The 13434-nt window shown below is 35.9% G+C and overlaps 2 protein-coding genes across 10 annotated transcripts in view; one reads left to right on the forward strand and one right to left on the reverse strand.

Annotated features, from left to right (window-relative positions):
- SLC4A10 (solute carrier family 4 member 10) overlaps positions 1 to 13434 on the forward strand; it is a 157076-nt gene that overhangs the window by 139296 nt on the left and 4346 nt on the right. For 7 of the 9 annotated variants that reach the window (XM_038182598.2, XM_038182601.2, XM_038182596.2 and 4 more), the window contains 6 exons: positions 1172 to 1423; positions 2675 to 2743; positions 5055 to 5228; positions 5880 to 6002; positions 9521 to 9588; positions 11441 to 11557. In XM_038182598.2, coding sequence (XP_038038526.1) covers positions 1172 to 1423; positions 2675 to 2743; positions 5055 to 5228; positions 5880 to 6002; positions 9521 to 9588; positions 11441 to 11557 — 803 coding nt within the window. Of the gene's footprint in view, positions 1 to 1171; positions 1424 to 2674; positions 2744 to 5054; positions 5229 to 5879; positions 6003 to 9520; positions 9614 to 11440; positions 11558 to 12259; positions 12299 to 13434 lie in introns of those variants that run through there. The other 2 variants (XM_038182599.2, XM_072040856.1) reach the window with 2 other exon arrangements.
- The window catches only part of LOC101798883 (dipeptidyl peptidase 4), a 63593-nt gene that overhangs the window by 3629 nt on the left and 46530 nt on the right, over positions 1 to 13434 (reverse strand). The gene's annotated exons all lie outside the window — the stretch shown is intronic.

Raw genomic sequence — 13434 nt, forward strand, 5'->3', positions numbered from 1 at the left:
AAATTATGGTTCAACATATTCATTGTTTGCATGAACATCACTGCTTCATCAGACCATGACATTGGATTTGTTGCCATATTGAGGAGGTAACTCACTACCTGACTTTTTTAAGGAAAAATAGCTTGATTTGTTGCTTGCAGCTATGTAGTATTCCTGGATACTTACTAAAATAGAAAAAGAAATATTCCTTCTGTCTATGCTAGCAAACATTTATATCAGTAAGCTTGATGAAGATCACTGGTCGTTTTCAAATATGTAGGCTTTTAAATGTGCCTGAGGTCTGACCAAAATGTTGTGTCCACAACTACAAAAGCAAAGTATAATGCTGGTAAATTGACAAAGCATTTAACTGCTACAGAGATAATCCAAAACCAAGGGTTTTATACTGGCTTCCCATATGAATGCTTATTATATTACTTCTCAATATTGAATAGGGAAACCAGCACTTGGTGATGATTATGATTATTTTGTAGTTTAATGTATAGCTTAATTATAGGTTAATTTCTCTTAATATCTACCTGCCTGTTCTTAGACTAGATGGAAGTACATTAGGGAACACTTATTACTATGGTGTTTACCATTTATAAAGTCTTTACAAGTATTGATGTAGTTTTCTGGCCATTTAGAGCATAAACTGATTTTGTAAATGTTAACTGGAGAAGTTTTGTATAGGAAAGAATCAAAATTCATGTTTTACCTCCTCTGTAGGGGTGGATATCTATTAAGATAAGTGCTATGGAAAGTTGGCAGTGCAGTTGGCTGTTCTGTACACTAGCATTTGTTGTCATTGAGAGAAGAGATTTACTTAAAACAGAAAAATGTCAGTATTTTCCATTGTCTTACTATTATTGCATTTACAAGCATAAAAACTATTTGTTGCCCATTATTGTGGCACCAAATTATTTTGGATTTATGATATATACACTTACAACAGAAGTGAGTCTAATAAAATTAATCATACCAAATGAACGGTAGGAATTCCCCTTAGATAACCGGTTTGCCACCACTACTGACCCAGCCTGGATACCACATAAAAGACAATGTAGCAATTTTCTGCTACAAATCACGTAATTTGTAATTGTCTCTAGCTGTTCATTAGAAATGCCTGCCAATCTTCTTATTTCAGATGTCATTTTGTAACTTCTTGCTGTCATTGCATTTTTTTTTGCAGAAAGGATGTGGATACCATCTTGACTTACTCATGGTGGCCGTCATGCTTGGAGTGTGCTCTATTATGGGACTGCCATGGTTTGTTGCAGCCACTGTCCTCTCTATTTCCCACGTGAATAGCTTAAAACTGGAATCAGAGTGTTCTGCTCCAGGGGAACAGCCAAAATTTCTTGGAATCCGGGAGCAAAGAGTCACAGGGCTCATGATTTTTATCCTGATGGGCTCATCTGTCTTTTTGACAAGTATTCTGAAGGTAATTTGGGGGAAATATGGAAAAGCTAAATAATAGTGCAGTACACAGAATGTTTCACTGCTGTTACTATATTATTTAAGGACTGCCCTTTCCAGGCACATTACTAACTATAATAATTTTTCACAATGATAATCTAGAGTGAAATTTTAATTTCATCTAATAAAATCACTAGGAAAATCTAACATTTTAAAGTCAGAAACCTTGTAATGTAATCCAGTCTTGCTGAAGTCAGAGTGAATTCTGCCATTCACCTATGGTGTATCATTGTCAGGAACCAGTCTTGCTCAGTTATACAAATAAGTAAATGTATTTAGATAATTTAAGAACATTTTCTGAATTCTGGATTATTAAAAATACCTTCACAGTTGCGGGAGACTTTTTGTGGTTAATTCTTGGCAATGAACACAAAAATTCTCTCATGCTGCCAGCACGCTCTGCACTGCTCACCAGTGTCCTGAAACTGGGTGTCTAGTCATATGCTTATGTAATACCATCTATATGCGTAATACTGTTTATAAGAATTGTCAGGCCTCAGTGAAATCGGTGAGTCCATTCACTGCCTTCAGTAAGATCAGAATTTAGACTTGCATGTTGTCACAGTGAAGGCAATAAGCCCTTAGAACTTGAAAATCCCAGTAGTGTTTTATTACGTACATCATAAAAACTTATCTTTGTTGAAACCAAACTGAACATGTTATATGCATTTAGTATTTAAAACAAATACTTTTCTATGGAAATATCCTGTAACCTACACACTTTATACTTAGAGCTTGAATATTTACTGTGTTCTCTTACAGTGTCATTCCATGAAAGTCATTCACCTTTTATAAATGCTTATAGCACAGAACATTTCCTTCAGCAACATGAAACAGTTTGTGTGTATCTTGAATAGCTGTTTGAGGATTATAGTTTTACTATTCAGATACTTTCTCCTGAGCAGTCTTTTAAGTAAAAAAAAAAAAAAAAAAAGTATGAACCAAACACATTTTTCTTGTAGTTCTGTTAATTTTAATAGTGAATAATGTACATTGTCCTCAGAACTGGCCACGAGAGAAAAATAAAACTGTAGAGACAGATTCTTCTTTTGCTTTGTGATCTGAGTAGCATTATTAATTTGTAATTGAGTGAATCTGAGTTTACAACTTGTCTGATTAATGCAGGCATATGGCACTTTGAATTTCAACTGTTTAGCATTTAATATTGTTAAATGGTATTTAATATACTCTTCCCTTTCTCTGCTTATTTGTGCAGTTTATTCCTATGCCAGTACTTTATGGAGTATTTCTTTACATGGGTGCTTCATCTCTAAAGGGAATTCAGGTAAAATGGATATAAGTAGAGTATGTTACTGATGATGCTTTCGTTTAAATGTGTAGCTAATTTTATTATATTATTTTATTCTCTTTTGAATATAATCTTAAAGGGACGTTGCCAGCCTTAAATTCTTGAAAGTGACTCACTTAAAAAGGAAAATGAATTCCCTCTAAATATAGAGTATTTCCTTTAGGTAATGTGCTCCATTTTTTCTTTTTTAAGGTGCTTATTTTTCTCTTCTCCCTTGGTATGTCAAGGGAATTTTGGTTGTGCCTAAAATCTGAGTAAGAACTATCAAGATCTCTTCCATCTCTCCTGCCTACTCATTCACTTGCTTGCCTACTTCCTTTTTAGCTTCCAACTTAGTGCTTTGTAGTGGTGCACTTGATCTTGAACTTGTCTATATGAGGCTTTTGGCTAACTGCCATAAAACTGATATAGGTGAGATTCTGAAGATATTTCCTGTGCACATAAATGCCTCAGGTAGGGAGGTGGAACCACTGCAAGACCTGTGCTACTTAATTTCTGGTCTCAGGTATGTAGGGCAGGCCTAGAGAAAGGGCAGCATACCTGTGGTGGCCTTGAGTATGAGCCTCTGGCATGAGCCAGGTGCTTCTGTAGTCAGGTAATGATATTGTATGAACCATTTCTGCTGGCCTACAGCAGTATTAAATGGCACAGTATTAAATCCTTTAGCCCATCTGACACAAACACACTTGAAATTTCAAGTGTGCCTTTGTTTGTTACTGAAAGTTGAGCTGTTGATACACATTCAAAGACCACTGAGAAAGATCACATGGCAAAAGCACAAGTTGTATTGTGCAAGAGGTTGTTGAATAAAAAGAATATAGAAAATGCCCGATTTTTTTCTTTATTTAAATTTTCAATTGTGAGTTTAAAATTACCTTTTTAACCTATTATTCATAGACAAAACTGACAACATATCTTGCTTTTTGATTGGTATTGTCTATTCAGAGACTCTTCTTTTATAACTTTGCCTAGGTCTTATCTGGGTTGAAATTCTAAAAAGTGTAGTTTGACTTTTACTGAGGTTTATAGATAAACTTAATGTGGTTCAGCTGTATCTCAGAACTATGGGCAAGTACTCTATTGAGAAATATTTTTAAGATATGCTAAAATCTGGCTATCTCTACTTGGAAAAGTGCATTCCCCCTCATTTTCTTACTCCCCCAGGTTGGGACAAGGAATTGAGATTTGAAAAGATGGCTTTTGTGGGAGGATGTGCCTTTTGCTGTTTCTGTGAAAAAGAAATCTGCTCAAATCTGGCCAAATTATAACCCTTTAAAAATGCAGTTTTACATGCACAGTAAAAATTCCTGAAACTTAAAATTCCTGAAGATTGTGTGAATACAGCATGGCTCATTCCCCCAGGGAGAGATGGTGCATCACCATCATCACTGAGCTATGGTAGCTGACATGAAGTTTTGGGTCAGCATGGAGACAAGCAAGTTGGAAAAACAAGAACCTTTCTTATATATTCCTAATGGTATTGTAGCTGACTTTCTGGCTTATCTTTTTTTTTTTTTTTTTTTTTTTGATTTTGTGAAGAAAGAGTGCAGTATGCAACAGAGAGCAGTTTGGGATAAAGTGTTTAGTGAAAAAAAATGGAGTTGCATCTACAGGAGATTAAGACTGAAAAGATCCCTTAATGATCAACATTTTGTCTGCTTAAGGAGCAGAGCTCAATTCTTGGAAAACAAATTTTGAGTATGTAAGAAAGGCAGCGTAATGGTGCATATACCTAATGGGATCAGCAGGCTTCCATTCTTTTTGATTCACAGTAGATTCATATCTTCTTTGAATTCTGGCTTTCTATAACTTTAAGAGTTCCTGACCTGAAATCCTATCAGTAAGTTTTTAAAGTAACTGTTTTCTTTCTGTGTAATGTATTGCACAGTAATGAGCAGGATTATTCTTGTAGGGTGGCTATACAGAATGTAATTTAGTGGACACTGGTACCTCAGCACGTCTACAATCTAAGGAGACAAATGCATAATAAAAGTGAAAGGAACCTGAGAAGTATAACTAACCAAGTAATTAAATTTTACCTAAATAATATGATTCTCATTCTTACTCAGATAACTTTGGCTCAACCATAGAGAAGTTGAGTCTTTTACCACTGTTGGACTAGCACAGATTCATGGCTTACAGTTGTAACTGATGTAGTCCCTGTGCACCTGAACTTTTGCAGTTTTTGCCTGATTCTTAGGTATTCGCGGTATCTATAGGTAGTGTATGAATAACTGTGTATTTTGATGCTTATTTTGATGCACACTTTAAAAAAATTCTCTTACAGCTTTTTGACAGGATAAAGTTATTCTGGATGCCTGCAAAGCATCAGCCAGATTTTATTTATCTGAGGCATGTTCCTCTTAGAAAAGTCCATCTCTTCACTGTAATTCAGCTGAGTTGTCTTGTACTCCTGTGGATTATAAAGGTTTCAAGAGCTGCCATTGTCTTTCCCATGATGGTATGAAATATTTTTATTTCCACTAGAATTCCATTTACTTCTCACTTGTGGGTAATTATTATTGAATTAAAAAAAATATTTGTGGAGGGTAATTACAATATTGCTTCTCTTCAGTGTGTGAGGATAATTCACACTTTATAAGCAAAAGTTCTATGTATAAACTCTAGTTTGAATCTAGTTTGCACTTAGTCTATATCTGTGGATAGCCCTACTGTATATTTCATAGAGAAAATCATTCTGAATTTTTTAAAAATCAATTTGATGTTTTTGTTTAAGGTGTAGTGCTTAGTTGTTTTACTGAAAGAAAATTCACTCACTAAGGAGGATTGTTTATTGCATAGAGAAACTTTACTTATAGTTCTGTGTCTTGCTGGGAAAAAGAAAAAATATTCTCTGCTGCTTAACTAATCTTGCCCTGATTATTTCACTTATTGAAAATAAAATTTATCTACTGAACCTCAGTCGTTGTTAAGTCATGCTCTGTCTGAACAAAGGAAGTACAGGTGTTGACATGTCCAAACTAAAATTCCAGGATAAAAGGATAAAATTACAGCTGTAAATTGTGGTCACTTTTGAAAGTGTTTCTCTAGAAGTGTAAATATTAGTTTTACTTGTTTAATTTCCTAATTCTTTGAGTAAATGTCTTTACAGGTCCTAGCTTTGGTATTTGTCCGAAAACTCATGGATTTCTTTTTTACTAAACGGGAGCTCAGTTGGTTAGATGATTTGATGCCTGAGAGCAAGAAAAAGAAACTAGAAGATGCTGAGAAAGAGGTGGGTCATGGTTTAAAATCCATGGATTTTGTTGTGTCTTGGGGTGGGGCTTTGTTGTTGTTTTGAAACACAATATCAATATTTCCTTCAGACAATTAGAGAAAGTTCTGTAATTAAAGCATATTCAATGCAAAAAGTAGATTTGCTAACAGTGTCGAAACTGCAATATTTTCATATTTTATATGTCATTTTAAGGTTACAAATCTAATAGGCTAAGATGTAGAATCCCATGCTGCTATAATGTAGATAACATCGTATCAACAGCACTGTTGGGGATTCCTCCTGAGACCCACTCAGCTGATGGTGGAGCAATGAACTTGTCTGTAGGAAAGCCCTCGGGTACTTGGGGGTACTTTGATGCTTCGCTGGGACTGGTCTCACCCCTGCTGTAAATGCTGAGGAGAGCACTGCTGCATTTAAGTGTCATGACATGTCCCAGCTATTTCTGAGCCATACACAGGTTGCATGCCATCCACCTCTGCCCACCCTGCTCATAACCCTGTAGCAGTATCAATCTGTTACACCCTGGACCAGAATTTCTCTTCTGCTACTGCAGAAACAATTTACTTTCACTTTCTAATGAAAAAAGGACATTGCTAACTCCTGTTAACCAAATATTTTAGTTACAGCCTGTGGCACAACCACCCAGGGCCATGAATCTTTCAGATCTGGACTCCTTGTCTCCTTTCAAAGAATGTACATGAACAGAGGACAAATCCTTAGGCATTTCCACTTGGAACATTCCTGTATTCTGATAGCGAAATGCTGATAACTACTTTATGAACGTAGTTTCCTAATCAGTTTTGCATCTGATAGTATTTCTCCGTAGCCTGTGCTTCATGAATAACTTACTTGAGTATCTCACAAAACTGTGGTAAAGTAACTTTATATGTAGGGGACTGAGGTTTTTCTCCTGTGTCACTGGTATTTATAGCTACCTGGTCAATGTTACAGGACATTAGTAACATGTCCCTAAGTCATGGGTCCAAATGAATGAAGGACGTCTTGACAGAGAAGCACTAACTGCAGGAGCAGTAAGAAGAATATGTCAGTGCCAGGTTATGAAATGTCAGTTGTGTGTCCTGCTCTACCACAGTTGAATAGTAGTTGCTGCAGTGGGAGGTGAAGGTGCAGACTGTGCCATGTGGTATTGGCAGGCTGTGGGCTTTTCAAGCAGGAGTGCTCTGGGAACAGTCAGGGAGACAAACCTCTAAGGTTCCCATGAAGACCTCTGCAAAGACCTGTGACCAGTGAGGCATAAGATTTTGGTGGTACAAGGGTACCGCAAGAACGAGACAATGTGAATGGGTAAATCTGCAATTTATCCTCAGGGGTGCCATGAGGTATCTGAGACCAGTGAAATGATATGGGTAAGGATTCCCCCTGGTATGTCTATATGCAGAAATAGGACATGAGCTAATAAGTTGAACATATAACCATGAAAACTAGTTTTCTCTCCCTTTTGTGTTCTTTTGTGACCCTTGACAACTCACTGCCTCAGCTGTAGCTTGGAGAACTATAACTTTACTTTTTTTGACATATGCACCATACTAATAGAGTACATTTTTGGAAAAAGTTTCTACCTAGGTGATAAGCATCATGATTATTATTTACTATTTAATATGTGTCTGTAAAACTACTAGGTTGAAGTTCAAATGCATGGTTTGTTTTCTTCCCCCTTGAACTGAAGCAAACCAGAGTGTTGTTTCATCACAGTATTCAGCTGTCATAACAATTCACAGTAACCAAAAGAAACCAAGGTAGCTCAGTTCTTGTGGGTCTGGTTATTGGAAAGAATTATTTATTATCCTTATGTTTTGGTTATATGTCACTTTCCTTCCCGTGCTTGATAGGATTGCATCAGAAAACAAAACTGGGAAAATCTACTGGTGTTACTTTATTTCATTCACTGTCTATTTTGAGAGGCTATTTTTACATATTTTGGCATTTCTAAATATTTAGAGCTATTATTAAAACTGTTCAACTGTCAAAAACTTATGAAGCTGTGAAGCCTGGAAATGACAAAATTAACTAGTAATAAAACTTCTGACATGTAGCCTAAGGAATTAATTGGAGAGTTGCTATCACACGGCTTTTAAAAATAGAAGTATTCTACCCACAAGAATATTCAGAAATATAGTTGACAAGATCTGAAACTTATTTGATTGGATCCTAATTTCATCACTTAAGTTGTTTTTATATTTTTAGGCCATGTTTTTCTGAGGCCTTGTACATTTATAGTGGATATTGTATGTGCCTTCTTCTCATAAATCTTCCTTTATCAGCCACTTTGTTTTAAATCAATTATGGCTATCTGAGACAGGAATGAACAAAAAGAGACTTTTCCTATTTGGAGAAAAAAAAAAAAAAAAAAGAATTTTTAAACATAGCTGTAATAGTGAAACATGGAGGACACTACAAAAATTCTGTCTCTTTAAGATTATGCCAGCTTACCAGTGTGTGTGAGGAATGCGGGATGTTCAGTGCTATTCCAGAAAATGGCAAGCCTCTCTTTTTGGGAGAGTCACTGCCACGCTTTCCAGCAAACATGAGGGTAAACTGTTACCAAGCCATCTAATAAAGGTGAAGAAGAATAGGTCTCTGGCATCTGCCATGCTCACACACACAGTGCGACAGTTTAGGGCAGGATTTGATGGTTACATCCATGTGATGGCACATTTAACTTCCTGGGAGCTGCCTCGCTACCCATGTAGCAATTTACTTTGACAGTTCATGACAAGACCTGGGTGGGTTTATGTGGAAGTCTGTGGAATTACCTGCCCACACGGTTGTCTGTTATTTAGACTGTAAGCCACTGTTATTTGAGAGGTTTTGCTTCAGAGATAATCTCTTGTAAAGGCTGCTGCAGTTTTCCTGGTGTAGTGGTGTTGGGAGCCTTGACAATCCTCTTTTGGCACATGCCTGCAGAGCCCTGGGGTGTTATGGTCTGAAAGACAAGAGACTTGCTTTCCTTTGTTCTTGCAAGCAGGACATGGTCCTTGAGAGATGATGTTTTGTTCTCCCTTCCTCCTAAGATAAAGATTTCCTGAAGTTGTCATTATGGGACAAAAAGACTTTTGGTAGATATATCTAATTCTCTCCACTCCCTGTCCTCATAGAAGCCTTTTCCCTGTTTAAATGAAAACTAATGTTGGTGTCTCGTTTTACTACTTTTCATTGCAATAAAATTTTTGTCAGCTTTAAAACTATGTTGCACAAACTTAAATTTGGCTTCCCTAATTTTGGCATGTTAACATTGCTGTGTATATGTCCAGTTACGCATGATTTTTAAAAATACACCATACAGTTGCTCACTCAGTGTAACTAAGTGAATTGAAGATACAACTTTAAAATTTGAGGCAGTTTAATCACAAATATTTAAATTAAGGGTTGGAAAGTATGTTATTTCAAGAACTATTAATAAATATGTAAAGAAAAGGGGGCAAAGGTTTAAAGTACATAAAATTTACTTTTCACAAGATCATATCCTGTTTCACATCTAAATTCCTTCTTCCTAGGAAGAGCAAAGTATGTTAGCAATGGAAGAGGAAGGGACTGTTCAGTTACCACTAGAAGGACATTACAGGTAAAATATACGTTTCCTCTTTTAGGTGAGTTGCAATTAAACAAATAAAATAAACATGCCACCATATTTATACTTAATGCTCCCTGAACGTTAGGAGAATGCATGTCTGATAGTAGAGTACAGCCATGTGAACTGAACCATATACTGCAGCATTTAAAAAGCTTGGTCCCTTTCTAGTATTTCCATGTGATCTCACTGTCCTACATCGTTTTCCCTCAGAAAGGACTTGGGTCAGACCATTCATGACAAACCTCAGCTTCTGACAAGCACAGTGTGAAAGGAAGATGAAAACTTTCACTTGCTTGTGAAAGCAAGTCACTTCCTTCACCCTGATGCTAGCAGAGACCAGCAATGGTCTTGAACACACTCCAAAAAACTAGGATCTTAAACTATCATGTTTTAGAACGTTCTAATTAAGATCCTAGAAATGTGAGATAGTAAGTGAGTTAAGAGCTGTCTCGATGAGGCATAATTCAGGGATGGAACAACTGGAAAAGCATGAAAACCTATGTTATAGGTCATAATAACACACCTGGCCAGTCCATAAGGACTTACTCTCACTTACAGTCTTCAGAAAGTTCTTAATCAGGACATGACACGTCCCCTGATTGGAATCTCTGCAATAACACGATTTCATAGGAACACTATCTCAGAGTGCCCATCTTTTATATTTTAATATGAAGTTATCTTAACATATCCTAAGGCAAATAGATGTATTTTACTACCTGCGTGTCTGAAAAATCACAGCCTATTTCCTGTTTTTGATTCACCAGATTTCTAATGTTCTATTTTTTTCTTCTTCTGTCTATACCTGTTTGTTCCATTTTATATTAACAATACTTAATTTATCTCAAGCTGTGATCTTTATTAATCTGTAGTGTGTTTACATAGGTAAACTTGCCTGAATAGTCTGTAAATTTCTGTACTGAAAGGGTTACAGGCCTACAGTGAAAAAGAACAAAGACATTGGTTGATAAAGTGGTCGTCCCCTCCTTCCCAAATGTGAAAACAAGTTTAGTGAGGTCTTATGGACACTCAAACTATATATAAGCCAGGAAGTCAGGAATAATGTCACACTCATAAAACATTTAAGGCTTTGTTACTCTTGAGTGTATAAATACGTGTTTAGAGCAGTCCAGGTAAAGCTAAGGGTGTAATGGCTACACAGTGCTGCTCAAAGCTACTGATTGCCTTGTTTAATCAGGGAATTTTTTTTTTTTTTTTAGATTGCTTATATCTTTGACTTTCTCAAGGTTTTTGATTACTTTCAAATTGTTTTCAAAGCAGCTGGAATTTCAGAACATAAGTACCTTAATAACTGTTTGGAGCTCATAGGATTCTTGTTTAATCCAGCTGTACCAGTGGCACACTGTGACATCTTGGGCAAATATTTAATTTCACAGAAGAAAAGAGGGAGAGGGATTGGCACCCCATGCCTGTCAGTGTTCAAGAGCCAATTGAATGTTACGCTTCATAATATGCTTCAACTTTAGATTAGCCCTGAAGTCATCAGGCAGTTAGACTTGATCTTCGTAGGTCCATTCCAACCAAACTACTCTAAATTCGGATTTTTTCTTTGTCTATTAGTTGTAAGTGACACAATATATCTTATTGATGTTACTGTGATTAATAGCTGTTGGAGGAGGAAAATACTGAAAAAAAAAATTGCTAAGATATATTAAAAGAATATTTCAGTAATTGTTAAGGATTCCTGAAGTTTAACATGATTTCTCAAATTATATTGTGCATTATTTTCATCGCTATCAGTTTTCAAGGGCTTATGTAGAGTTAATAAGTAACAAAGACTAATTGCATATTGTTTTATTGTGTATTTACTTTTATTCTTCTCTAGAGATGACCCATCTGTGATAAACATTTCTGATGAAATGGCAAAAACTGCTGTGTGGAAGACATTGTTGATATCCTCAGAGAATGCAAAAGAAAAGGAGTCAAGCTTTCCTTCTAAAAGGTTTTAAATTTTTTTTTTTCTCTACTACATTGTGCTTTATATATTGGATTCAAGCCAATATTGGAACATTTTGCTAGGGATTAGAAAGATTTCTAGTATCTTGCAATTTTGATTTTTGAGGTTTCCTTTTACTTCAATTATTTATAGTCAAAATATTCTAAGCTGAAAACACAAATTCACTGTGTATATTTGTAAAGAAAATCACAAATACTTGCATGCTACTTAGTTACACTACAGTGGAAAATGAAGTTGAGCATGCTTGATGCTTGTGTAATGAACCACCAGCCTACACCTGGATATTGCACAACAGCTGTTGTGTTTGTTCTGCCTGCTTTTAGTTTCTTCTCTTGAAAAATAAGTGGTCATTACTGCCCTGGAAATATCTTTATGAAGAGCCCAGTTCTCTGAATGCAATCTACCAATATTTGGAATGAAAATAATTTAAAGATTGCATCGCTTCAGGTCATTTTGTATGCCTATTTCAGCTGGACTCAAACCAGATATATACCTTTAAAGTTTAATCCAGACAAACATAAAATGAACCAGTGATGTTTTGTCTGTACTAGAGAATTGTGATGGGGATAAGGAAATAGAAAATACAAGCACAGTGCTGTTGTAAAAAAGATTTTCCCGCGTTTCCATAAATTTTAAATGTAACGATACTTTCTACTTAATTGTTTCATATCACATTTTTGTCATAAGCTCCCCTTCCTAATCACTATAGAAGCTGATTCCCCAAAGGTAAGACCCGGTCCCCCAAACTCTTCCTTTATTGTATTTTCCAATTCAAAGTGGTGTTGCCTATACAATTTGTGTTATTTTTGGGGAGACAGAATAAAAAGAAATTTCACATAGGAATACAAACATGTTGACTTCAAAGCCTTTAATATTAAAATTTCATTTTTATTATATTAAAAGTAGAAAATGTATATGTATCATATTTAAGTGCTAAAAATAATTTATTAGCATATTCTTGTTAGTGATTTGGTGACACTTTAAAATTCAAAATTCTGTCCATTTGTAATTCTCCTGTTCAAAATAAGTTCCATGTTTGAAATATCTAGTTATAGTTTTATGGTGAAGGGATGCATTGAAGGAAAAAAGATACTTTTTTTTTTATTTTTAATTTTGTCACCCCAAAATGGCATGCTGCCTTTCAATGTTGTTCCTTTCTCTAAACAGCATAAACAAGATGAACAGTTCATGACCAGAACATCTTCATTTTAAACACCCAAGAAGCAGACCAATCATTTTACTGCTATTATAATGACAGTCAAAATAGCATTGTAGTTCTGATTTATCTTCCACCCTCCACATGGGATGAAAAGGATCCCATAACAGTGAAATCAGTCTTGGTGCATGGGCAAAGGATGTACAGTATGATTTTCTTACCGTATGTGCCTCTGCTGTGAAAGTTGGGAGACAGAGAAGAAAGTGATATGGTACATTCACAGCCAGTGGGTATGCGGTAGTCTTATTTTTTTCTGGTAGATATTGCTTTCTTTGATAGTATGAATGATTATGTGGACATGTATTTTGTTTTAACCTGAAATTTTCAAAGATCCTTTGATCAATGAGCATCTGCAAAGACTGTGGCTCAGACAATATATGGGTAAAAGATGATTTGGCCTTTATGCTGCAGCAAAATAGCAGATACACCTTTGCTCACATCAGCAAGGACTCGGGTGAAAAAGAACTAAGGGATCAGGGTTTTAGGTTAATACTAAACTACAAAGATCTCAGAGATCTTAGGTGAGAAGGGGTTATACAAACAACTTCTCAGTATGATGTGAGTATCTGTCATAAGCCCCACCCCTGGCTCTTTGAAGTAGGGGGGAGAGACAAAGTGGTATGTGGTAATTTTTACATCACAGATT

Source organism: Anas platyrhynchos, chromosome 7 (assembly GCF_047663525.1).
Source record: "Anas platyrhynchos isolate ZD024472 breed Pekin duck chromosome 7, IASCAAS_PekinDuck_T2T, whole genome shotgun sequence".
Lineage (NCBI taxonomy): Eukaryota > Metazoa > Chordata > Aves > Anseriformes > Anatidae > Anas > Anas platyrhynchos.